This window comes from Rhinoderma darwinii, chromosome 8 (assembly GCF_050947455.1).
Source record: "Rhinoderma darwinii isolate aRhiDar2 chromosome 8, aRhiDar2.hap1, whole genome shotgun sequence".
Taxonomy (NCBI): domain Eukaryota; kingdom Metazoa; phylum Chordata; class Amphibia; order Anura; family Rhinodermatidae; genus Rhinoderma; species Rhinoderma darwinii.
Window position 1 is genome coordinate 125,630,425 of NC_134694.1, and position 27,721 is coordinate 125,658,145.

Genomic DNA, 27,721 nt, shown 5'->3' on the forward strand with positions numbered 1-27,721 from the left:
CTGGTGGAGTCACTGTGTACATACATTACATTACTTATCCTGTACTGATCCTGAGTTACATCCTGTATTATACTCCAGAGCTGCAATCACTATTCTGCTGGTGGAGTCACTGTGTACATACATTACATTACTTATCCTGTACTGATCCTGAGTTACATCCTGTATTATACTCCAGAGCAGCACTCACTATTCTGCTGGTGGAGTCACTGTGTACATACATTACATTACTTATCCTGTACTGATCATGAGTTACATCCTGTATTATACTCCAGAGCTGCACTCACTATTCTGCTGGTGGAGTCTCTGTGTACATACATTACATTACTTATCCTGTACTGATCCTGAGTTACATCCTGTATTATACTCCAGAGCTGCACTCACTATTCTGCTGGTGGAATCACTGTGTACAAACATTACATTACTTATCCTGTACTGATCCTGAGTTACATCCTGTATTATACTCCAGAGCTGCACTCACTATTCCGCTGCAAATCTTAACTTAAATCCTTTGCATTATCTTCTTCTTAGTTACATTATGTTTTGTATTCTGTCTTCTCCAGAGCTGTTCACAATTCTTCTGTTTCTTGTTGGCTCTCAGCTGCTGCAGAACCTCACTTCTTATTGCTGTATATTGATCATTCAGTGTCTGTACTGCACATGCTCCACTGTGCTGCATTGTGAGAGATGTAGTGTTTTCTACAGACCGCGCTTGATGAAAGAACAAAAACAACTTTGATCTCTCACAATAGAACACCACATTTTGTCTTTATTGGGCTGAAGCTGTAAATCCGCTGCTTCCAGCACACAACCAGTTACATGGTAACATTCTGCAGCCACCACTAGGGGGAGCTTCTACCCTGCATGTAACACTGGCTGTTTGGAGGGAACAGAGGATTTGGAGCTCTGTATCAGAAAGCAAGCTCTGCTATGGTACATTAGACCACTATATGGTGCCTGGTGTAAACACTACAACTCCCTCTATGCAATGCAGCAGAGTGCTTTGAATGACTGGATTTCTTAAGTTTATTAAGTTTTTGGGATAGGGAAGACTCGCCTAAAACTGCTGGGTGCAGGAAAGTGACCCCAAGTCTACAGCTCCTGGGGGTGATTGTATTTTGATGGAAGGGATCGCTGTGATCTGACATGAGTCTCATATTCTATTGGATATTTTATAGTTAATTCCAGTCTGTGAAATCTTCATCTTGTTCCGGATTTTCATTTTCCTGTATGACTTTGTGTTCTAGGTAAATGGTGTGAAGATGATAGACGAGCCAATGGATGAAGGGGAATCCTTACTACCTTATGTGAGTGTATTCTCCGCACATCACTGAAGTACAAATTATTTATGCATTTTTTGATTTTTTTTATATATTAGACAATTCAAATATTCCTAAAGTGCTTGTCCCAGAATCGACACCAGGCAATATTTTATGCTTCAATTCCTAACTTTTCAAAAAGTCTGCTTGCTGTCGGTGAATTGAGACATTTGAATACATTAAGAGGCTGAAAATCCATTGTTATCTAGTCCTGACATGTGACAGTCTAGACAGCCCTCTGCGTGCTGGACGCTGTTGCAGCGTAAATTTCTCTCCTGTGTTTTCATTCCAGGCTCTTATTTATCCTGAGACATTGTAACAAATTCTCAGCTGTGAGATGTTGGGTCAGGACGGAGTTTCAGCCTCTGAATTTTTTCATATATTAACATTCCGATATCTTGGCATTGGGCAGGAGTAGCAGCACAGAGTATATTAGACAATTGCAGAACTTTTTAATATACATAAGTCCAACTAATAACATCATAATGTTTTCTAGTCCATAGACGTGGCGTTGCATGATAAAGTTCTCTGTCTGCCGCCACCACTAGGGGGCGCTCCCTGCACACTATTATTGTCAGGTTTTGTCTTGAGAACACTGTCCATGTGGCGGAGGCTCAGCAGGATTATCACCTGTAATAATGTATATCATAGAGGATAATGTTATTCTGTGACCACTCATCATAGACCGCGCCTGTCATCCGGGAGCCCACCGCCTCTGATAACCAGCTGATTGTGCCAGCGGTCGGGGGGTCCCCACTAACTGGGTTTTATTATTTCTTCTGCCATTTTGTCCCTATGTTATAGTATTGTGTGGACTCTCCGCAGTTCGTTGTTGCGTCTGATTATCCTGCGCTTTTTCCTTAGGATGAAGGAGACATCAAAGAGATTCCCATCACCCACCACGTGAAGGAAGGCTGTGAGAAAGCCGACCCCGCGCAGTTTGAGCTGCTGAAGGTTCTGGGACAAGGATCTTTCGGAAAAGTAAGCCGCTTAAATCTTACACGATCCGGTACGATCTCCCCTCCATGTCCGGCTGCATCGGATAAACGGCGGTAAACAATGCGTGCGGTTCTCGTTATAACCAGCGGTTTCCTTGCAGAAGCAATTCAAGGAGGTGTCGTGAGAACCTAAATCCGCAAACAAAACCGTGACCGATAAGACAGCAATCGTATGAACGTCGGCCGTAAAATAATGATCTAAGCGCCGGCTGTGAATGTTTTGCTGCATTGTGTGAGCGGGAAATCCTCTTCACTGTAACATTATACGCACAGGATCTGGTACATGTGAACGCGCTCTTACCAGAGACGAGCCGCGGGAGAGGTCGCTGCTGCTCATGGCTCAGTCCATGATGTGGAGGAGCTCGAGAGCCTCGCACCCCCTGTAGAGCCCTTTAGGTTGTTTTCCATATAAAATCCTGCACCCGCCTCGTGTCATTGGGGAATTATAGATTTAAAATCTGCAATTGCCCTTTAGTCCGCGTTATCGGCCTATGGATTTATGATCCAGCACCCAGGAGTCCAGGTTGGGGACTTGGTGGGATTACTGCAGTGGTGTCTGTGCGGTCAGGGGTTATGGCGGCTGCGTCAGTGACACGAGGGTCTTATCGGCTGCAGGTTCGTAACATCGTCAGTGGTGAGTTGTAGTGACTGCGCTGCCGGACTCCGTTGTGTCAGCCGTCATTGGCGGCCGCTGTAGGGATGCAGACGATGGGGGTCGATGGTAAATAAGTTCCCGTAGTTCAGACATTCTGATAATCCGGCACCGTGGCAGTCCCTGAGCACAGCAGCCGTCAATATAAATGCAGTGTAATCCGGTCACCTCCATTTTGTTTCCTTTAGGTTTTTCTTGTGCGGAAAACTGTGGGGCCGGACGCCGAACAACTGTATGCAATGAAAGTGTTAAAGAAAGCGTCTCTGAAAGGTGAGGGATGAAAATATAAATACGTTACACGAATATCCGGACACGGGAGATTTATTAATATTGTCCTGAAAGTAAAGCATCGCCAGACAGGCAGAAACGGCGCCACAATAATCACGACCGCCATTAATGTAACGTTGGCTCTTGACCGCGCCCCTTTATCTGGACACTTGAAAACTCAGGAAGGTGCAAGAAATTAGCAAAATAGATTAGATTGTGAGCTCCTAGGGCAGGGATGATGGGAGTGATACATTGTAAGGTTACATTGTGAGCTCCTAGGGCAGGGATGATGGGAGTGATACATTGTGTGAGAAGGAGGGAGGTTAGATTGTGAGCTCTGGGGGACAGGGATGATGGGAGTGATACATTGTGTGAGAGGGAGGGAAGTTAGATAGTGCGCTCTGGGGGACAGGGATGATGGGAGTGATACATTGTGTGAGAGGGAGGGAGGTTAGATTGTGAGCTCTGAGGGACAGGGATGATGGGAGTGATACATTGTGTGAGAGGGAGGGAGGTTAGATTGTGAGCTCTGGGGGACAGGGATGATGGGAGTGATACATTGTGTATCCAGATGGGAGACTGAGCAATATGACAGATTTTTACGCTGGTTTCTCTCCTCTTCCAGTAAGAGACCGGGTCCGTACAAAGATGGAGCGCGACATCCTGGTGGAAGTGAACCATCCGTTTATTGTGAAGTTGCACTATGGTAAGTGTCCGGGATTATCTTCTGCGTCGTCTGTGATCAGAATGGGCGCGGCACCTCTGTATAGTGTCGTCCTCCTGCCACCGGCTCCGATCATTGACCTTCTGTGTAATGTGAAGACTCACGGGATCCTCCGCTGCTCCTCTTGGCACTGGCTAATACAGGACGGGCTAGATTGTGTAAACTGACCCCATTGAGTGACACGGAGAGGGAGTTTATCCTCCGTTTATCCCCTTTTAATATTTGTACATTTCAGAAGTCCAGATCCATGCCGCTCGTGGTCACTTGTGTTCCTTCCTGTAGAGAGAGATCGGACTAACGCCACTCGTCTGGTCTCCTTCTATTTCAGCCTTTCAGACAGAAGGGAAGTTATACCTAATCCTGGATTTCCTCAGGGGAGGCGACGTCTTCACACGATTATCCAAAGAGGTAACTATCTGCTTTTAAACCATTTTCTTGTGCTGTGATTGTCCACATGACCGTCCACAATTCACAGCTCAACGGGATTGATTACAAGCCTTGCACGCAGCCTGTGAATGTGATAGACTGCTGACCGCCGTATAGACAGCCTGTGAATGTGATACAGAATGCTGACCGCCGTATAGACAGCCTGTGAATGTGATACAGACTGCTGACCGCCGTATAGACAGCCTGTGAATGTGATACAGACTGCTGACCGCCGTATAGACAGCCTGTGAATGTGATACAGACTGCTGACCGCCGTATAGACAGCCTGTGAATGTGATATAGACTGCTGACCGCTGTGTAAACAGCCTGTGAATGTGATACAGACTGCTGACCGCCGTATAGACAGCCTGTGAATATGATACAGACTGCTGACCGCCGTATAAACAGCCTGTGAATGTGATATACTGCTGACCGCCGTATAGACAGCCTGTGAATGTGATATACTGCTGACCGCCGTATAGACAGCCTGTGAATGTGATATACTGCTGACCGCTGTGTAAACAGCCTGTATTCTGCTGGGAGGTGAATTTCTTATATCGGGTTATTGCTATTTACAGGGGTTTTTACCATTAACAACATTTATCATCAGGATATGTGATAAATGTCTGAGAACTGGGGGTCCAAACACTGAGACCCCCACTGATCACGAGCACCCCTGATCCGCAGTGTTCACTGCCTATAGTACAGATGGAGCAGAGTCCTGCGCTGCTGTAATATAATTCTTGTACTTCACCGGTTATGTTACATTTATTTCTTACTTTCGACAATATTTAGTAGTAAAAGTAACTACATCTCTATATTTGGCATGTTTTACGGCTCCTCTTAATCCCACCCTTTTTCTAGCCACTTCTCATGTCGGTACAATTCTGGTGCATTCTGCTCAGTAAATCTTTAGCTGTGTCAAAAGGGTTAAAAAAAAAAAAAAAAAAGTGTTCAATCCGTAAAAAAAACCATAACCGCAGTGGTGCGTGGCGTTATGACAGATGACGTGCGCTCAGTCTGCAGAAAGTGCCCGGTGTAAACACTGCATCTCCCACAATGCACTGCAACGGGGGGTATTTTGTGCAGACATTAAGGGGGTTCACAGTATAACATCCTTCTCCCATTCATTTATGTCGGCGTTGGATAGTACTGAGCAGGAAGCGACGTTCATATGAGCGCTGCAGCCCTTTCAAAGCAGCTGATTGGTGGGGGTGCTGAGAGTCCGACCTCCACGGCCTGTCCTGAGGGTAGGCCGTCAATTTTATCTCTCCCCCCTTTAAGGGCGTAGGACAACAGCGAAGTTTGAGGTCCTGCAACCTGAGAGTTAACAGGAAGTCAGCAGTATTGCGAGTGCAGCTCTAGATGTGTCTGAAGTATAAGATCTGGCATAACAGCTAAATTGTGAACACCGTGAACTGGCAGGCGGTAAACCCGAGTTATTAGCAGAGCCTGCGTATCTCAGGTATTAGGATTTGGCTGCGCTGCTGAGAAGAGGTGCAGCTCTCGTACCTCGCTCATATCTCTGGGGTCCAGCACATACCTCCTATCTCCCTCTTCTTCTTGGAGTGTGGATGTCTCTAAAGCAGCAAATATAAATGCATGTATTCCATTGAGCTGCTGCCTTCATATGGTAATTATATAATTAATCGTTAATCAGCGTGTCGAATAGAGAGCGGCGCCGCTTACCTGTAATTCAATTAACATTCGTGTGACTAATGAAGAAAGCAACACCAAGAGCAGACGATCCAATGTGCAGCAAATAAAGTCACCTGTGATATGACGGGAAGCTGCTGCAGAGAAGAACTCCTTGTAAAATGTTCAAATGGGGCATTTTAAGTTTAATGGGGTGGATTCCTGATAGGCCCCCCTGTCAGCAGAGAGTCACTTTAATTAGTCCCCTTATCCAAAAGACCTGACCCCTCCATTGCAATCCGTAAAAGGCTTATAGATTTCAATTAGGCAGTGAAATGCGGCAGTGCAGGTGAAACAAACCTCGAGCCCTGAGTTCCCCCACAATAACAGATTGGTGGTGATCCCTGTAATCTGCTTGTAGTCAGGGGACCTATCAAAGGAAAACCTCAGTGAATCAGTACAGGATATGTAATGTATGTACACAGTGACTCCACCAGCAGAATAGTGAGTGCAGCTCTGGAGTATAATACAGGATGTAACTCAGGGTCAGTACAGGATAAGTAATGTAATGTATGTACACAGTGACTCCACCAGCAGAATAGTGAGTGCAGCTCTGGAGTATAATACAGGATATAACTCGGGATCAGTACAGGATAAGTAATGTAATGTATGTACACAGTGACTCCACCAGCAGAATAGTGAGTGCAGCTCTGGAGTATAATACAGGATGTAACTCAGGATCAGTACAGGATAAGTAATGTAATGTATGTACACAGTGACTCCACCAGCAGAATAGTGAGTGCAGCTCTGGAGTATAATACAGGATATAACTCAGGATCAGTACAGGATAAGTAATGTAATGTATGTACACAGTGACTCCACCAGCAGAATAGTGAGTGCAGCTCTGGAGTATAATACAGGCTGTAACTCAGGACACTCAGCCTAGACATATTTGCACAGTCCAATATATTTCCGGGAATTCCAGTTCTATAATACGTTCTATCAGTCGTGTGTCTTGGCTTTGTGACTTAGAACATGAGTCGTCCTCTCGGGTTCTGATTACTTAATAGTTAATATTCAGTCTTTGTCGGGAACATCTTCAGCCGCCCACATCCCTCCTCTCAACAAGCAGTGGACGACTCTGATTCATGCAGCGTGTAATCCAGGACAGGGAGATCTCCGCCAGCGCACGTGTCCTGGTTGTCAACGCCATCATAGTGCAGAATAGGAAATCTGCTGTGACCTCCATTGTAATCATTATTACTCGCATTGGTCACGATTCTAAATTACATCTGGATTTCTACACTTACAAAAAAAATAAATATATATATATATATATATATTATTTTTTTTTCAGTTCAGATAATCTGGTTGTGTTCCACCATTCTCTTCTGTTCCAGTGCGTTACATCGTGTCTTGTACTCAATACTCACCCAGAGCTGCACTCACCATTCTTCTGGCTTCCTGTGACCAGAGAGCAGTGCATTGTAGGAGCTCAAATGAGTCATCCAGGGTCGTTGGGTCACACGTCTGACGGCACACTTCACGTGAACTAATGTCTGTTAACAAGCACAATTAACAGAATTATGATTGCAGCTCTGGATGTTTCTGGCCATAGAAGTACCAGGTTACTTAATGCGCTCTCACACACCTTGTAAAATTGGGCGGCGGAGCCATAGGGCCAGTGTTCGTCATGATGTTTGGAGCGGGTGTCATACGCTGCGGCCGGTGGATGTGTGTACACAAGTTACCCCCCTTAATATTCCCAGCATGCTTTGCCTTCGTTATGTGAACCTCTCCATTTCTAGAGTTCTGCTTCTATCTGTGACATATAAAATGTTTCTAGAATTTTTGTTTCTGAACTGTTTTCCTTGGAAAGGTCGCAGCCTCGCGGGTTGTAATAGATTTATTTACTGTGAGAGTGTAACCAGCGGGGGGCGCCGTTCTCATGGCCACCACTGCTGAGATCTCCATCTCCGCTCATGTTATTAGTTGCAAATATTACAGCACCGTGAGTATTTTTAGGTCTGGGAAGAATGAATAATGACTGTGCTTTCCCCGACCTTTATAAAAGAAAGCGCCAGTCAGAGCGCCGTGCCGTCACCGCAGCAGCGGGGCAGGGATTTTATCTGAACAACGTCACTCGTTTTATTACTTGGTGCTACTGAGTTGTGGCTTTTTTTTCTGCCTCCTGGGTTAATTCATCAGCAGTTGGGTGAGCGTGGTCACAGCAGCCCCTACTCACCAGTGTTTAGGTCGTCCATTACTAACACGTGCCGCAGCTTATTCCTGTAACGTTGTGCCAGGGGAACGGGCATTTCGCTGAATTTCCTGATAAGAGCAGCAGCTTCCCTGTTCATTATCTTCCTGCCATTTATGTGGCTCTAATCTTAAAGTGCCGGTGCTCCAAATCCAATAAACACTATTCCTTTCACGTAGCGGGAATGCTGACGCGTTTCAGTCCATAGTCCTAGACTTCACGCGCCTCCACTGCCATTACTTATCTGCCCGGGATAGAGCCAAGGCTGAAGGGGACACAGGAGCTTCACAATATCGTATAGTCAGTGGCAATAATAGTCATCACTTCTGCTAGGAGTGGGGAGGTCACCGGATACATTGTGGTAGGTTAGGTATAACGTCCACCTTTTATCATGTCGTTTCCTTGGTCCAAAATCCCATAATATATCTCCATAGCAGTCAGTTTGTTTTTGTGAGGGAACGCTCCAAATCCATAGACCGTTACATGAAAAAAATTCTGACTGCTTGCCGTCACCTCTAGGGGGTGCTTTGGAGCTTACTGCATACGGTGTTGTGTTTTTAGTTTTTTTTACAATTCAGACTATTCGGTATTATTTGTGTTTGTCACCCTGTGGTCGTGGGATCTCTTTGAGGATACAGTTATAGGCCCCATGCACATGATCATAGTTTTCTTTCGTAATTACGGATGAAATTGCAGTCCCATTCATTTCGATAGTCCGCGGAAACATTTCTGTATATTTACGGATGTGTATCCTGGCCGTAGAAATGATCCACAAAATATAGAACATGTCCTATCCTCGTCCGCAATTGCGACATGGACTCCTCATAGAAGTCTATGGGTTCTTCCGCATTGTGTATGGCTACGGAAGTGGATCCGTATTTGCGGACAGTAAAAGCCCTTACGGTCATGTGCATGTTGCCTTACGCCTGTGTACCCCCCCCCCCCTCTTTTTTTTTTTTCTCTGATCCTCATTGATTGCCACATATTGCATGAAGAGAGTTGAGTGGTTGGAACGGGGCGGGGGCTCTTGTGTAATCTGGGTGACGTTTTGTTGCTTTCACACGACTTTGCTGATAGATCATAAAGTAAATCTATACAGTTCTTATTAGGTTATGTTTACAGAGGAAGATGTGAAATTCTACTTGGCAGAGTTGGCCCTGGCGCTGGATCACCTGCACAGCCTGGGAATTGTCTACAGAGACCTAAAGCCAGAAAAGTAATGTAAAACCTTCCGGACTCCTATTACATCGTCTGTCCCCTCTCTGTATTCTGAGATTATCGTCTCCATCTTTGCATGTACCACATACAGTTGCACCCTCTGATACTTAGGGCACTGAGTTGTCCAGGGTTAGTGCTTTGTACTTTTTCTGAAGTTTCCTCCTTGTTACATTGTCTTATTTTATTTCTTATATATATATATGTGACCTTTTCTGCCAAATCCCGTTATGTGTATTGGTGAATGTACATTTTAATTTTCAGCATTTTGCTTGATGAAGCAGGACATATCAAGTTAACAGGTAGGTGGCGATTCTCCAGCAGCGCGTTTCTTTCACCTCACTTGTTTCCGTGGAGGCCTGTCCTCGTCTCTTGTGCGTTTTTACTGTTTGTTTGAACGTTTTATTCATCTTTTGCTTGCCGTCCGCTGCTTTCATCCTTCACCGCTGTCCCCTCTGGCTGTAATTGTGACTTCATTATCTGGCGGTGTCAAGACAACTGGTGGTCTGTACTCTGTAGCTGCATCAGAGGGAAGTTCTGACATGGACTATAAATATTTCCTGCTCTCCCCGTCTTATGAATGCTTCTAAAACGTTTAAAACAAATTTCCTTAAATTGCTGATCCCAGTGCCCGTCGTCTGTGCGAAATCTTGCATCATGAAAACACTAAAGCGTAGCAACTTGACTGGCTAATAGTAGAGGGGACCGCATTGAGACCCCCTCTATATTACCTCATAGAGCTGCACAATCTCAAGCACAGCATCCAGATAAAGACCCCCAGGCCTCATGCACCCTTCCTCCACAGATTTTACGTCCGTTGACATCCGTATGGTTTCCGCTGTCGCTTCGCGTCCTTTCCGTTGTGCCGTTTTGAACGGGCGTCTTGCTTCCGTTTGTCTTCCTTTTTTAAACGGTCCGTTAAAATCCATCTGGTGTGTTGAATGCAGGAAACTTTGGCGCGCCCTGTCGCTGCTTAGCGACGGATCTGTGAAAAACTAATGGCTCACGGATGCCTTCCATGTGCCATATGTTTTTTGGACTGACCCACAGACTTCAGTAGGCGCCACGGTCACTGAACAACGGACAAATGTAGGACATGCACTCATTTTGACGGGACGAACGGAACCATCAAAACAACGGAAGTGTGCGTGACCCCCTAGACATGACTGTGTCTGGGTGATATCCGTTAAAAACACAGATAGCACCCTGAAGAAAATAACTGAAGTGGGCATGAGGCCTTACACTGCTGGATCATACAGGACTATCATTTGCAGCATTGAAAATGTAAAGGAGAACTCCAGACAGAACCATGGAACCCTTTCCCCCTTGGGTGGTCTTTATAGTAGGCCTGACCCCTTTGAAATGTTATCTTATCTGGAGACGCACTCCACTCAGATGGGACAGGTCTCGCTGTGCTGCTGTCTGTATCCGGTGACCACCTCTTCTCCCTGACGATGCAGCGGGGTCCAGCATATTCCCATATCACCCCTTAAAGGGGTTTTCCTATTTTATATAAATAAAGCTTAAATGCTGGTGACGGGTTCCCTTTAATCGTTCTATGATAAAACATTTTGCAACTTTCTGATGTACTTTTGTCTTTCATCTCCTCACTATTTTCATGATCTTTGCTTGCTGCCCATGAATGGAATCATTCTTGTTTTACATTTAGAGGCTGACAACTACTTACAGCTGAGAGTTTGTTACAATTGTATCCAGTCTAGATAATCCTCTGAGCGAAACAGATCAGAAGCACAAATCTCCCCTGTCCTGCCAGTTTGTTACTTTTTACCTGCAGTGATACATTGGATCAGTCCGGAGTCCACGCTGTTTAGTTCAGAGGATTGTGTAGACTGGATACAATTGTGCAGATGAATGTCGGTGGAGTGCCCCTTTATATCCAATGCCCCTCTTCATCATTTGATACATTTGTTTCCATTCATCTTCTGTTGGTCTTGTTCTGTTTGTTGAAGATTCTGCTGTTACATTTACTTGCCCAGCAATAAAGTATCTGAAAAATCAAATATACAAATATCTCACAGCCAAAAACGAAGTCAGCACCTCCGAACAAAGGTACATAAACGGGCAAATCTGCGGGGACTTCAATACGGGCGCTAAGATATATGCAAACACTATTTTTTTTATTTACACCCATCGTCCTGTAAGGCGGTCCGCTGTGGACATGTAAGCTGGGTTCTCATATCGCAGTTTAAATAAAAAAATATTCCCCGCAAGTTGCAGCAAAAAAACACCACTTTTGGACCCACGACTTGAGAATCCGGCCTTACACTGATCCAGTTCTCACCAAATCCACTTCAGCTTTTTTCCCTGTTTATAACAAATCGGAAAATGTAACGTGTCTGGAGAAAACGGCGTCCATTGTCCGATCTGTCATTTTAACATTGAATCCAATAGTGAGAGGATACGACGGCTAGAAACCATAGATGTCAATTAGGATTTCAGTTTTTTCATTTCGTCGTCCCATTTATTGCAATATTAAAACAATGGAACATACGACAAATGCAGTGTGAGCAGGGGCTGATAACCCTCACTGGAAGGTGGCGCCCCCTTGTGTCTGTCAGAGGCAGCAATACCCCCTCTTCATTTCATGCTTGTTATAGAGATGTATTATCACTCTCGTTCACCCTCATCAGGCTCGGTCAGGACGCACGAATGTTTCGTTAGGGGGCACTTTTGCATTTCTTTTGTTTTCCAGATTTTGGGCTCAGTAAAGAATCGGTGGACCATGAAAAGAAGGCGTACTCCTTCTGCGGTACTGTAGAGTATATGGCCCCGGAAGTGGTCAACCGACGGGGCCACACACAGAGCGCTGACTGGTGGTCATTTGGTGTCCTCATGGTATGTTCACTGTAATTATCAACGTAAAATAACTTCACCATGCCAACTTTTATCCTGAGCGTGGCTAAATCTAGAAATGTGTATACCTAAATCCACAGGTACAGAAATGGCGCAAAGCAAATTTGTGATATTTTCACCTGCATTAGTCAGTTCTATAAGTGTTAGAGTAGATCTATACCATCCTCCTGCTGCCACATACCCTGCAAGAATCAGCACTAGCCAGTCCAACCTCCTTATATGGTCCTGGTTCACAGCAGAATAGTGAGTGCAGCTCTGGAGTATAATACAGGATGTAACTCAGGATCAGTACAGGATAAGTAATGTATGTACACAGTGACTCCACCAGCAGAATAGTGAGTGCAGCTCTGGAGTATAATACAGGATGTAACTCAGGATCAGTACAGGATAAGTAATGTAATGTACACAGTGACTCCACCAGCAGAATAGTGAGTGCAGCTCTGGAGTATAATACAGGATGTAACTCAGGATCAGTACAGGATAAGTAATGTAATGTATGTACACAGTGACTCCACCAGCAGAATAGTGAGTGCAGCTCTGGAGTATAATACAGGATGTAACTCAGGATCAGTACAGGATAAGTAATGTAATGTATGTACACAGTGACTCCACCAGCAGAATAGTGAGTGCAGCTCAGGAGTATAATACAGGATATAACTCAGGATCAGTACAGGATAAGTAATGTATGTACACAGTGACTCCAGCAGCAGAATAGTGAGTGCAGCTCTGGAGTATAATACAAGATGTAACTCGGGATCAGTACAGGATAAGTAATGTAATGTATGTACACAGTGACTCCACCAGCAGAATAGTGAGTGCAGCTCTGGAGTATAATACAGGATATAACTCAGGATCAGTACAGGATAAGTAATGTAATGTATGTACACAGTGACTCCACCGGCAGAATAGTGAGTGCAGCTCTGGAGTATAATACAGGATGTAACTCAGGATCAGTACAGGATAAGTAATGTAATGTATGTACACAGTGACTCCACCAGCAGAATAGTGAGTGCAGCTCTGCAGTATAATACAGGATGTAACTCAGGATCAGTACAGGATAAGTAATGTAATGTATGTACACAGTGACTCCACCAGCAGAATAGTGAGTGCAGCTCTGGAGTATAATACAGGATGTAACTCAGGATCAGTACAGGATAAGTAATGTAATGTATGTACACAGTGACTCCACCAGCAGAATAGTGAGTGCAGCTCTGGAGTATAATACAGGATATAACTCAGGATCAGTACAGGATAAGTAATGTAATGTATGTACACAGTGACTCTACCAGCAGAATAGTGAGTGCAGCTCTGGAGTATAATACAGGATATAACTCAGGATCAGTACAGGATAAGTAATGTAATGTATGTACAGTGACTCCACCAGCAGAATAGTGAGTGCAGCTCTGGAGTATAATATAGGATGTAACTCAGGATCAGTACAGGATAAGTAATGTAATGTATGTACACAGTGACTCCACCAGCAGAATAGTGAGTGCAGCTCTGGAGTATAATACAGGATACAACCCAGGATCAGTACAGGATAAGTAATGTAATGTATGTACACAGTGACTCCACCAGCAGAATAGTGAGTGCAGCTCTGCAGTATAATACAGGATGTAACTCCGGATCAGTACAGGATAAGTAATGTAATGTATGTACACAGTGACTCCACCAGCAGAATAGTGAGTGCAGCTCTGGAGTATAATACAGGATATAACTCAGGATCAGTACAGGATAAGTAAAGTATGTACACAGTGACTCCACCAGCAGAATAGTGAGCGCAGCTCTGGAGTATAATACAGGATATAACTCAGGATCAGGATAAGTAATGTAATGTATGTACACAGTGACTCCACCAGCAGAATAGTGAGTGCAGCTCTGGAGTATAATACAGGATATAACTCAGGATCAGTACAGGATAAGTAATGTAATGTATGTACACAGTGACTCCACCAGCAGAATAGTGAGTGCAGCTCTGGAGTATAATACAGGATGTAACTCAGGATCAGTACAGGATAAGTAATGTAATGTATGTACACAGTGACTCCACCAGCAGAATAGTGAGTGCAGCTCTGGAGTATAATACAGGATACAACCCAGGATCAGTACAGGATAAGTAATGTAATGTATGTACACAGTGACTCCACCAGCAGAATAGTGAGTGCAGCTCTGCAGTATAATACAGGATGTAACTCAGGATCAGTACAGGATAAGTAATGTAATGTATGTACACAGTGACTCCACCAGCAGAATAGTGAGTGCAGCTCTGGAGTATAATACAGGATATAACTCAGGATCAGTACAGGATAAGTAAAGTATGTACACAGTGACTCCACCAGCAGAATAGTGAGCGCAGCTCTGGAGTATAATACAGGATATAACTCAGGATCAGTACAGGATAAGTAATGTAATGTATGTACACAGTGACTCCACCAGCAGAATAGTGAGTGCAGCTCTGGAGTATAATACAGGATATAACTCAGGATCAGTACAGGATAAGTAATGTAATGTATGTACACAGTGACTCCACCAGCAGAATAGTGAGTGCAGCTCTGGAGTATAATACAGGATGTAACTCAGGATCAGTACAGGATAAGTAATGTAATGTATGTACACAGTGACTCCACCAGCAGAATAGTGAGTGCAGCTCTGGAGTATAATACAGGATATAACTCAGGATCAGTACAGGATAAGTAAAGTATGTACACAGTGACTCCACCAGCAGAATAGTGAGTGCAGCTCTGGAGTATAATACAGGATGTAACTCAGGATCAGTGCAGGATAAGTAATGTAATGTATGTACACAGTGACTCCACCAGCAGAATAGTGAGTGCAGCTCTGGAGTATAATACAGGATGTAACTCAGGATCAGTACAGGATAAGTAATGTAATGTATGTACACAGTGACTCCACCAGCAGAATAGTGAGTGCAGCTCTGGAGTATAATACAGGATATAACTCAGGATCAGTACAGGATAAGTAATGTATGTACACAGTGACTACACCAGCAGAATAGTGAGTGCAGCTCTGGAGTATAATACAGGATGTCACTCAGGATCAGTACAGGATAAGTAATGTAATGTATGTACACAGTGACTCCACCAGCAGAATAGTGAGTGCAGCTCTGGAGTATAATACAGGATGTCACTCAGGATCAGTACAGGATAAGTAATGTAATGTATGTACACAGTGACTCAGCTGTTTATGGAGATTCGTTCTGTATGGAGTCAGTCGTCATGGGCTTTCAGGATTTTTACATTCATCATTTCCATCCTCTTCCTCTGCTATTAATCCTTCATATGTTACTCTTATTATATTGCATAATCCCGCTGCTGCTGCTTCTTTCTATTTCCAAATGGTTTGTTTAATGTAAAATTATTGACTTCACAAATTGTCATAGCAACTCAGGGAAAAAAATACTAATTAGTGTTAAAACCCCCACATTTTTTGTTGAAGCGTATTTGCTTATTCGTGTTTTGCAGTTTGAGATGCTGACCGGCACGCTGCCCTTTCAAGGTAAAGACCGGAATGAAACGATGAACATGATACTGAAGTAAGTCGATCCTCTAGTCCTCTGTAAATACAGATTCTTCATTTTATAATGCAAAGTTGCAACTTCTAGACTTTTTTTAGGTTCTCTGCTTGCTTGCTTGCTGTCAGTGAATGAGAACTCATTGTTTATTTTAGAGGCTGAATACTTATAATAATACCTCTTACAGAAGTTGGTTTGCTACAGTCATATTCTATCTAATCAGTCCTTTGTGAGCTGAATCCAGTAGCAGTGCAAATCTGTCCTGACCTAGTCCTGCTTACACAGCTGTTTCTTACTATTTAGTCCCTAATCGTCTAGACTACTGTAACTCCCTACTAAACAGACTGGCTCAGGTTCAATCCATCATGAGTGTAAGCTCTTATGGTCAGTGGGGTCCTCTCTCCTGTGGCGTGTAAGCTCTTGTGATCAGCGGGGTCCTCTCCTGTAGAGTGTAAGCTCTTATGGTCAGCAGTGTCCTCTCCCCTGTAGAGTGTAAGCTCTTATGATCAGCGGGGTCCTCTCCTGTCGAGTGTAAGCTCTTATGATCAGCGGGGTCCTCTCCCCTGTAGAGTGTAAGCTCTTATGGTCCGCGGTGTCCTCTCCTGTAGATTGTAAGCTCTTATGGTCAGCAGGGGGCTCTCCTGTAGAGTGTAAGCTCTTATGGTCAGCAGGGGGCTCTCCTGTAGAGTGTAAGCTCTTATGGTCAGCGGTGTCCTCTCTTCTGTAGAGTGTAAGCTCTTATGGTCAGCAGTGTCTTCTCTCCTGTAGAGTGTAAGCTCTTATGGTCTGCAGTGTCTTCTCTCCTGTAGAGTGTAAGCTCTTATGGTCCGCGGTGTCCTCTCCTGTAGATTGTAAGCTCTTATGGTCAGCAGGGGGCTCTCTCCTGTAGTGTAAGCTCTTATGGTCAGCAGTGTCCTCTCCCCTGTAGAGTGTAAGCTCTTATGATCAGCGGGGTCCTCTCCTGTAGAGTGTAAGCTCTTATGGTCAACAGTGTCCTCTCCCCTGTAGAGTGTAAGCTCTTATGATCAGCGGGGTCCTCTCCTGTAGAGTGTAAGCTCTTATGATCAGCGGGGTCATCTCCTGTAGAGTGTAAGCTCTTATGGTCCGCGGTGTCCTCTCCTGTAGATTGTAAGCTCTTATGGTCCGCAGTGTCCTCTCCTGTAGAGTGTAAGCTCTTATGATCAGCAGGGGGCTCTCATGTAGAGTGTAAGCTCTTATGGTCAGCAGGGGGCTCTCCTGTAGAGTGTAAGCTCTTATGGTCAGCGGTGTCCTCTCTTCTGTAGAGTGTAAGCTCTTATGGTCAGCAGTGTCTTCTCTCCTGTAGAGTGTAAGCTCTTATGGTCAGCAGTGTCTTCTCTCCTGTAGAGTGTAAGCTCTTATGGTCAGCAGTGTCCTCTCTCCTGTAGAGTGTAAGCTCTTATGGTCAGCAGTGTCTTTTCTCCTGTAGAGTGTAAGCTCTTATGGTCAGTGGGGTCCTCTCTCTCCTGTAGAGTGTAAGCTCTTATGGTCAGCAGTGTCCTCTCTCCTGTAGAGTGTAAGCTCTTATGGTCAGCAGTGTCCTCTCTCCTGTAGAGTGTAAGCTCTTATGGTCAGCAGTGTCCTCTCTCCTGTAGAGTGTAAGCTCTTATGGTCAGCAGTGTCTCTCCTGTAGAGTGTAAGCTCTTATGGTCAGCGGGGTCCTCTCTCCTGTAGAGTGTAAGCTCTTATGGTCCGCAGTGTCCTCCCTCCTGTAGAGTGTAAGCTCTTATGATCAGCAGTCTCCTCTCTCCTGTAGAGTGTAAGCTCTTATGGTCAGCAGGTGGCTCTCCTGTAGAGTGTAAGCTCTTATGGTCAGTGGGGTCCTCTCTCTCCTGTAGAGTGTGAGCTCTTATGATCAGCAGGGTCCTCTCTCCTGTAGAGTGTAAGCTCTTATGGTCAGCAGTGTCTCTCCTGTAGAGTGTAAGCTCTTATGGTCAGCGGGGTCCTCTCTCCTGTAGAGTGTAAGCTCTTATGGTCCGCAGTGTCCTCCCTCCTGTAGAGTGTAAGCTCTTATGATCAGCAGTCTCCTCTCTCCTGTAGAGTGTAAGCTCTTATGGTCAGCAGGTGGCTCTCCTGTAGAGTGTAAGCTCTTATGGTCAGTGGGGTCCTCTCTCTCCTGTAGAGTGTGAGCTCTTATGATCAGCAGGGTCCTCTCTCCTGTAGAGTGTAAGCTCTTATGGTCAGCAGTGTCCTCTCTCCTGTAGAGTGTAAGCTCTTATGATCAGCAGGGTCCTCTCTCCTGTAGAGTGTAAGCTCTTATGGTCAGCGGGGTCCTCTATCCTGTAGAGTGTAAGCTCTTATGGTCAGCAGTGTCCTCTCTCCTGTAGAGTGTAAGCTCTTATGGTCCGCAGTGTCTCTCCTGTAGAGTGTAAGCTCTTATGGTCAGCGGGGTCCTCTATCCTGTAGAGTGTAAGCTCTTATGGTCCGCAGTGTCCTCACTCCTGTAGAGTGTAAGCTCTTATGGTCAGCAGTGTCCTCTCTCCTGTAGAGTGTAAGCTCTTATGGTCAGCAGTGTCTTTTCTCCTGTAGAGTGTAAGCTCTTATGGTCTGCAGTGTCCTCCCTCCTGTAGAGTGTAAGCTCTTATGGTCAGTGGGGTCCTCTCTCTCCTGTAGAGTGTGAGCTCTTATGGTCAGTGGGGTCCTCTCTCTCCTGTAGAGTGTGAGCTCTTATGGTCAGTGGGGTCCTCTCTCTCCTGTAGAGTGTAAGCTCTTATGGTCAGCAGTGTCTCTCCTGTAGAGTGTAAGCTCTTATGGTCAGCAGTGTCTCTCCTGTAGAGTGTAAGCTCTTATGGTCAGCAGTGTCTCTCCTGTAGAGTGTAAGCTCTTATGGTCAGCAGGGGGCTCTCTCCTGTAGAGTGTGAGCTCTTATGAACAGAGAGATCTGTGCTGCTGCGGTTTTTACTCAGGGTGTTGTCTACTCTATGCTGATACATTGTTACAATCTTAATCCCGCTCTAGGCTGAACAGCTGAGTCCTGTCTGACATTCTGGTTGCTATGAATACATTGTAACAGTCTTTATATGAGGTTGTCAATCAGCGAGTCCCTAGTAACCAGTCTCCTGCCGTAACTGTATGATGGTGAAAATAAATTTAGTTGTAAATCTCTCGGAGGGTAAAAAATAAACCGCTTATGGGAAGCGTCAGACGTGGGGTCTATTACCGTGGTGCGGTCAAGCAACTATCCGGCTGCACTTTTGTGATAATTTGCGACTAAAAAACCATGATTTGACTGCACCATGTGAATAAGCCCATAAAGAACTGGATAAGCGGCCATGGCTCTCACCCCTTAATCCCCTGAGTTAGTAATTGCAGCCCCCCCACCCCCGCAGTCTTCTGGTCGTTCTGCTGCTTTCTCGCGCATTTCATGTACATATCATCCTTTCTGACCACTTCTTCTTAGATCAAAGCTCGGGATGCCGCAGTTTTTAAGCTCCGAAGCTCAAAGTCTTCTCCGAATGTTGTTCAAGAGGAATCCTCTAAACAGATTAGGTGAGTTCCCCTGTGATCCTCCATCACCATCATCATCATTGGTACTCGGCCCCTCTGCTGTCTCCAATGCAGACGTCTTTTATTACTGGACTTCCTGCAGCGTCCGTCTCCTTACAAGTGACCTGTATAGACTCCTCTCCGACCACCTGTTTTTAGGCTTCGTTCACATCTGCGTCAGGGCTCCGTGCCGACGTCCTGTCAGAACGGAGCCCTGACCGACAGAAACAAAAACCATAGGTTTCCGTTTCCATCACCATTGATTTCAATAGTGACGGATCCAGTGCCAATGGTTTCCGTTGTGTCAGTTGTGCAAGGGTGCCGTCGTTTTGACGGAATGAATACCGTAGTCTTCTAACTGTTTCGCCGCCATGACCATTTTCACACATTTAAAGGGTAACTAATCGTTCAACAAATGTATGACATGTCATAGTGACCTGTCAGAAGTTTTGATTGGTGGAGTTCTGAGCACTGAGACCCCTACAAATCGCTAAAACGAAGCGGCAGAAGTGCTCATGTGAGCGCTCATCTACTTTTCCCGGAAAGCCCATGTAGCGGTTTACGGCTCATAGGCTTTCTATTGAGTCCATACACCGCTACATTGATTTCCGGAAGAAGCCGAACAGAAACTAAGCGCCTCAGCGCTCACACAAACGCTTCTGCCACTTTGTTTTAGCGATTGGTGGGGGTCTCAGTGGTCGGACCCCCAGTAATCAAAACCTCTGTGATGTCACTAGGACTTGTCAGAAGTTTGAACGTTTAGTTCCCCTTTAAGACACACACAAAACCTGAATTATAATAAACAAAATAAGCATTTATTATGCCCCCATACCCGTGTATCCCGGGCGGACACCTTGCACATTGTAAAAATGCCACCCAGTGTTTTCACGCAGCTTTGTGCAATTTTGAATCAAAGCGTAACGTGAAAAAAAAGAAGCATATAAAGATGTGTTGTGGCTCGTAGTCTGACCCCTGCGCGGTGTCCCTAGAGAGACGTAGTTTAAAGGGGTGTCACCAGAATAGTTTATTAATGTCCGATAGACGCTATGACCTGCACCTATGTCTAGAACAGGCCCCCTGACCCTCGTCCCACCTTCTCCCGCTGCTGCTTGTTCGGGCCAGGGGCTGCGGAGACATCATAGCTCGCTGTGCAGCGTGGTTTCTGTCAGTTCTATGATCAGCTCGGCTGTAATTCTAACATCATAATTCAGTGGAACAGCGGCCGCAGGAGAAGGTAGGACGGGTGTCAGGGGCTGTTCTAGACATGGGTGCAGGTCGCAGAGGTAGATATTTTTTTATCTTCCTTTGAGAGTTCAAAATGCACCAAATTTATTAAGATGCATTCGCTCTTTAATAAATTAGGCGCAAATCACTCCAACTGACTCCTTCATTTAGATTAGTGTAAGATGCAATTAAATGTGCGCCATTAAGGCTTCGTTTACATCTGCGTCAGGGCTCCGTTCATGCGTTCCGTCAGAACTTTCCGTCAGGGGCGCCCATGAACGGATTCCAGACAAACAGAAGCCATACGCTTCCGTTTGCATTACCATTGATTTCAATGGTGACGGATCCGGTGCAGATGGTTTCCATTTGTCTGTTGTGCGAGCGTTCCCTCGTTTTCACGGAATCAATACAGTAGTCGACTGCGCAATTCATTCCATCAAAACGACGGAAACCCTTAAACAACGGAAACCATCTGCATCAGATCAGTCACCGTTGAAATCAATGGTGAGGCAAATGGAAACCTACGGCTTCCGTTTGTTTGTCAGGGATCCGTCCATGGGTGCCCCTGATGGAAAGCTCAGACGGAACGCCTGAACGGAGGCCTGACACAGATGTGAACGAAGCCTAACACATTGACGTTCGCCGTGTAGTCCTGACCTTCATGTCGTTGTCTCTTTCTCTCCAGGGGCGGGTCTGGACCGGGTAGAAGAAATCAAACGACATCCGTTTTTTGCTACCATTGACTGGAACGTAAGTTGATTGTTTCCGTTCACTTGTAAGCAGCAATCCGATCCTGAGTTATATCCTGTATTATACTCCAGAGCTGCACTCACTATTCTGCTGGTGGAGTCACTGTGTACATACATTACATTACTTATCCTGTACTGATCCTGAGTTATATCCTGTATTATACTCCAGAGCTGCACTCACTATTCTGCTGGTGGAGTCACTGTGTACATTACTTATCCTGTACTGATCCTGAGTTATATCCTGTATTATACTCCAGAGCTGCACTCACTATTCTGCTGGTGGAGTCACTGTGTACATACATTACATTACTCATCCTGTACTGATCTTGAGTTATATCCTGTATTATACTCCAGAGCTGCACTCACTATTCTGCTGGTGGAGTCACTGTGTACATACATTACATTACTGATCCTGTACTGATCCTGAGTTACATCCTGTATTATTCTCCAGAGCTGCACTCACTATTCTGCTGGTGGAGTCACTGTGTACATACATTACATTACTTATCCTGTACTGATCCTGAGTTACATCCTGTATTATACTCCAGAGCTGCACTCACTATTCTGCTGGTGGAGTCACTGTGTACATACATTACATTACTTATCCTGTACTGATCCTGAGTTACATCCTGTATTATACTCCAGAGCTGCACTCACTATTCTGCTGGTGTAGTCACTGTGTACATACATTACATTACTTATCCTGTATTATACTCCAGAGCTGCACTCACTATTCTGCTGGTGGAGTCACTGTGTATATACATTACATTACTTATCCTGTATTATACTCCAGAGCTGCACTCACTATTCTGCTGGTGGAGTCACTGTGTACATACATTACATTACTTATCCTGTACTGATCCTGAGTTATATCCTGTATTATACTCCAGAGCTGCACTCACTATTCTGCTGGTACTCAAAACTACAAGCTTGTGGACAGATAACCCCTAGCAGCTCTGGAGCCTGCAGATTTGTGAATGCAGCTCTGGAGTATAATATGACCTGCTTGGTAGTGGGTTATTGGGTTTTTAATGGTATTTATGGATGTTTATATACACACTTCGCTCTTCTGTTTGTGTGTTTCTAGACGCTGTACAGACAAGAAATTCAGCCTCCATTTAAACCGGCATCAGGGAAACCTGAAGACACTTTCTGTTTTGATCCAGAGTTTACAGCGAAAACGCCAAAAGGTAAGAATTGCGCAGGAGTCAAAGGACTTTGTTGGAAGGGTCTCCCACTTCTAACTCCTTTTATGCTTTGTCACGTGTGTGTGTGTGTGTATATGTGTGTGTGTATGTGTGTATATATACATCTCTGTCTCATGGGCGTCAGGCAGCTGTACCTGCAGGATCACTCAGATGAGCAGCGGTGAATTGTAGGATCGGAAAGGATTTCTAGTGCCAGCCTTTTAACCCCTTAGATGTCACGAATTTGCAACTATTAAAAGAAAATGGAAATAATACAAAAAGAGAGACTTCCTCCTATAATAATGGCAATCAATAGTTACAGAATATAGTGAGGAAGAAACTAAACCTTTTGTGTTTCGAAAGTTTTTTTTGTGGTTTTTTTTTCTATCACATTAGATTTTATTACATTATGACCGACATAACAAGTATGAAACAAGCAGAGCTCTATCCGGAGTCATTAACCATTGAAAATACAGTAGAATCTTTCAATTTTACTATTTCTGCGAGACGGTGTAAATTAACGAGGATGGTAAAGGAAAAACAATGAAACGGTTGGAGCAACATTGTGGAATTTAAAGCTATAGTATAGGATATATAGGTGACCTTCTATAGTATAGGATATATAGGTGACCTATAGTATAGGATATATAGGTGACCTCCTATAGTATATATAGTCGACCTATAGTATAGGATATATAGGTGACCTATAGTATATATAGTCGACCTATAGTATAGGATATATAGGTGACCTATAGGATATATAGGTGCCCTTCTATAGTATAGAATATATAGGTGACCTATAGTATAGGATATATAGGTGCCCTTCTATAGGATAAATAGGTGACCTATCGTATAGGATGTATAGGTGGCCTTCTATAGCGCAGGATGTATAGGTGACCTTCTATAGTGTAGGATGTATAGGTGACCTTCTATAGCGTAGAATATATAGGTGACCTTCTATCGCGTAGAATATATGTGACCTTCTATAGTATAGGATATATAGGTGACCTTCTATAGTATAGGATATATAGGTGACCTTCTATAGTATAGGATATATAGGTGACCTATAGTATAGGATATATAGTCGACCTATAGTATAGGATATATAGGTGACCTATAGTATATATAGTCGACCTATAGTATAGGATATATAGTTGACCTATAGGATATATAGGTGCCCTTCTATAGTATAGAATATATAGGTGACCTATAGTATAGGATATATAGGTGCCCTTCTATAGGATAAATAGGTGACCTATCGTATAGGATGTATAGGTGGCCTTCTATAGCGTAGGATGTATCAGTGACCTTCTATAGCGTAGGATGTATAGGTGACCTTCTATAGCGTAGAATATATAGGTGACCTTCTATCGCGTAGAATATATAGGTGACCTTCTATAGTATAGGATATATAGGTGACCTTCTATAGTATAGGATTTATAGGTGACCTTCTATAGTATAGGATATATAGGTGACCTATAGTATAGGATATATAGGTGATCTCCTATAGTATATATAGCCGACCTATAGTATAGGATATATAGGTGCCCTTCTATAGTATAGAATATATAGGTGACCTGTAGTATAGGATATATAGGTGCCCTTCTATAGGATAAATAGGTGACCTATCGTATAGGATGTATAGGTGGCCTTCTATAGCGTAGAATATATAGGTGACCTTCTATAGCGTAGAATATATAGGTGACCTTTTATAGTATAGGCTATATAGGTGACCTTCTATAGCATAGGCTATATAGGTGACCTTCTATAGCATAGGGCATATATGTGACCTTCTATAGTATAGGATATATAGGTTACCTTCTATAGTATAGGATATATGGGTTACCTTCTATAGTATAGGATATATGGGTTACCTTCTATAGCATAGGATATATAGGTGACCTTCTATAGACTAGTGTCTACTGGACAACCGCACATCCCGTCTATTGTCTTTATTTCGGGAAGAAGCGATCATGGACTCACACCAATAATTGTTTATCCCCGGCAGGATTTCTGACATGGTATTTGATCAGATTTCCAGTATTTCTCTATTTTCGATCTCACTACAATGTAAGTATGCAGTATAATCGTGCTATGTGTATGTGATAGTTTATCAGAGTCTATGGCTAAAAGCGCTAACGGAGCGTCCAAAATAACGGGATAACCGCATATAGGGGACAGAAGTCTTCCTGCCTCCTCCGAGTGCTAGAACACGGCACAATCCCCCCCCCCCCCCCCCCGAGTCAATCTGCCTGTTCTGTTACATCTCCAACAAGTATTGGAAACTTTGTAAAAGCCAAAGAGTTTGGAAGGCGTGCGGTACCGGCGTATAGGAGATTTCTGGCGGATTCAATATGATTATTACATCTGGAAATTACTGATATGGCGGAAAATGCTCGATGTCATTGGTTCTCTGAAAAAGCGATATTAAGGTCATTTACCCATTTTTGTTTGTCATTTTGAGGAAACATTTCCCTTGGAAGTCGAGTTGGAAGATAAGAGAAGTGATTGAGTAGAAGGGAGAGGAAGGGGTAAGGATGAGATTTCATGTCTGACCTGCAAATACTTGTAAGGGAATGTTCGCACGGCTTATTTTCGGCCCTCAAAATCGGAAGCAGAACGCCTCCAAACATCTGCCCATTGATTTCAATGGGAAACCGGCGTTCTATTCTGACGGGCCGTTTTTCTTATGCGTCCGTTTTGAAAAACGGCCGTGAAAAATAAGTGCATGTCACTTCTTCAGCCGTTTTTGGAGCGGTTGTTAATATTCTATAGAAAAACCGCTCCAAAAACGGCCGTAAAAAACGCCACAAAAATCGCGAGTGGCTTAAAAAACGTCTGAAAATCAGGAGCAGTTTTCCCTTGAAGCTCCGTATTTTCAGACGTTTTTGAGTTTGCGTGTGAACAGGGCCTAAAAGTCAACTTTATAGATGGGCAAGGTTTTCCAAAGATGAATGTGTCAGATTTCCATAAATCGTATACAGTATTTCGGCTTCATGCACACCTTGTGTATTTTGCTGCGGAAAATACGCAGCAAAACCGCAAGAAACCGCAAGAAATTCACAGGAAAAAAACGCACCTGAAGGTAATTTTTTTTGCTGCATAAATCGCGGGATCTTCATTCTGCGGGTTTTGCTTTGTATTTCTGTAACAGGGATAGAATTTGTAAGCGGAATCGCAGGATAAATTAACATGCCGCGGTTTTACGTCCCAAAAAATGCTGCAGCGTGGACGTGATTCCCTGGGATCTCATTGTCTTTGCTGGGACTGTATTACGCTGCGTTTCTGCCGCACACAAATTTGCGCTGCAAAACCGCACGTAATACGCATCATGTACAGTGACCCTTAGACGTCCAGTTACGTATGTCAAGGTGAAGTGTCTGCCATAAAAATGTAAACACTAGACTTTTGGGAATCTGCTGAAAATGATATTTGTTGTTAAATGATTCCATAAGTCCAGAATTGCTTTAGTAACGGGATGTGATGAAATCCTGCAAGTGCCAAACAGAAGAGGCGGCGGCGGCGAGAGCATCGGACATAGAAACGTTCCCATCAAACCAGATTCTATATTTACTCCTGGACTCCTCTGATCTATAATAGAGGCTCGGGTAATATTATAATATAGAGGCTCGGGTAATAGTATAATATAGAGGCTCGGGTAATATAATGGAGGCTCGGGTAATATAATAATATAGAGGCTCGGGTAATATTATAATAGAGGCTCGGGTAATATTATAATAGAGGCTCGGGTAATATTATAATATAGAGGCTCGGGTAATAGTATAATATAGAGGCTCGGGTAATGGTATAATATAGAGGCTCGGGTAATATTATAATATAGAGGCTCGGGTAATATTATAATATAGAGGCTCGGGTAATATTATAATATAGAGGCTCGGGTAATATTATAATATAGAGGCTCGGGTAATATCATAATATAGAGGCTCGGGTAATATTATAATATAGAGGCTCGGGTAATATTATAATATAGAGGCTCGGGTAATATTATAATATAGAGGCTCGGGTAATATAATAATATAGAGGCTCGGGTAATATAATAATATAGAGGCTCGGGTAATATAATAATATAGAGGCTCGGGTAATATAATAATATAGAGGCTCGGGTAATATAATAATATAGAGGCTCGGGTAATATAATAATATAGAGGCTCGGGTAATATAATAATATAGAGGCTCGGGTAATAGTATAATATAGAGGCTCGGGTAATATTATAATAGAGGCTCGGGTAATATTATAATATAGAGGCTCGGGTAATATTATAATATAGAGGCTCGGGTAATAGTATAATATAGAGGCTCGGGTAATAGTATAATATAGAGGCTCGGGTAATAGTATAATATAGAGGCTCGGGTAATAGTATAATATAGAGGCTCGGGTAATAGTATAATATAGAGGCTCGGGTAATAGTATAATATAGAGGCTCGGGTAATAGTATAATATAGAGGCTCGGGTAATAGTATAATATAGAGGCTCGGGTAATATAATAATATAGAGGCTCGGGTAATATTATAATAGAGGCTCGGGTAATATTATAATAGAGGCTCGGGTAATAGTATAATATAGAGGCTCGGGTAATATAATAATATAGAGGCTCGGGTAATATAATAATATAGAGGCTCGGGTAATATAATAATATAGAGGCTCGGGTAATATAATAATATAGAGGCTCGGGTAATATAATAATATAGAGGCTCGGGTAATATAATAATATAGAGGCTCGGGTAATATAATAATATAGAGGCTCGGGTAATAGTATAATATAGAGGCTCGGGTAATATTATAATATAGAGGCTCGGGTAATATAATAATATAGAGGCTCGGGTAATATAATAATATAGAGGCTCGGGTAATATAATAATATAGAGGCTCGGGTAATATTATAATATAGAGGCTCGGGTAATATTATAATATAGAGGCTCGGGTAATATTATAATATAGAGGCTCGGGTAATATTATAATATAGAGGCTCGGGTAATATTATAATATAGAGGCTCGGGTAATATCATAATATAGAGGCTCGGGTAATATCATAATATAGAGGCTCGGGTAATATAATAATATAGAGGCTCGGGTAATATCATAATATAGAGGCTCGGGTAATATCATAATATAGAGGCTCGGGTAATAATATAATAT

The 27,721-nt window shown here is 43.6% G+C and overlaps 1 protein-coding gene across 1 annotated transcript in view; it reads left to right on the top strand.

The window, feature by feature from the left end:
- The window catches only part of RPS6KA6 (ribosomal protein S6 kinase A6), a 64,809-nt gene that overhangs the window by 18,378 nt on the left and 18,710 nt on the right, over positions 1 to 27,721 (top strand). The window contains exons 2-13 of the mRNA XM_075836619.1: positions 1,245 to 1,304; positions 2,181 to 2,297; positions 3,155 to 3,236; positions 3,859 to 3,939; positions 4,286 to 4,365; positions 9,388 to 9,494; positions 9,758 to 9,795; positions 12,207 to 12,349; positions 15,850 to 15,920; positions 19,318 to 19,406; positions 21,313 to 21,377; positions 22,464 to 22,566. Coding sequence (XP_075692734.1) covers positions 1,245 to 1,304; positions 2,181 to 2,297; positions 3,155 to 3,236; positions 3,859 to 3,939; positions 4,286 to 4,365; positions 9,388 to 9,494; positions 9,758 to 9,795; positions 12,207 to 12,349; positions 15,850 to 15,920; positions 19,318 to 19,406; positions 21,313 to 21,377; positions 22,464 to 22,566 — 1,036 coding nt within the window. The remainder of the gene's footprint in view (positions 1 to 1,244; positions 1,305 to 2,180; positions 2,298 to 3,154; positions 3,237 to 3,858; positions 3,940 to 4,285; positions 4,366 to 9,387; positions 9,495 to 9,757; positions 9,796 to 12,206; positions 12,350 to 15,849; positions 15,921 to 19,317; positions 19,407 to 21,312; positions 21,378 to 22,463; positions 22,567 to 27,721) is intronic.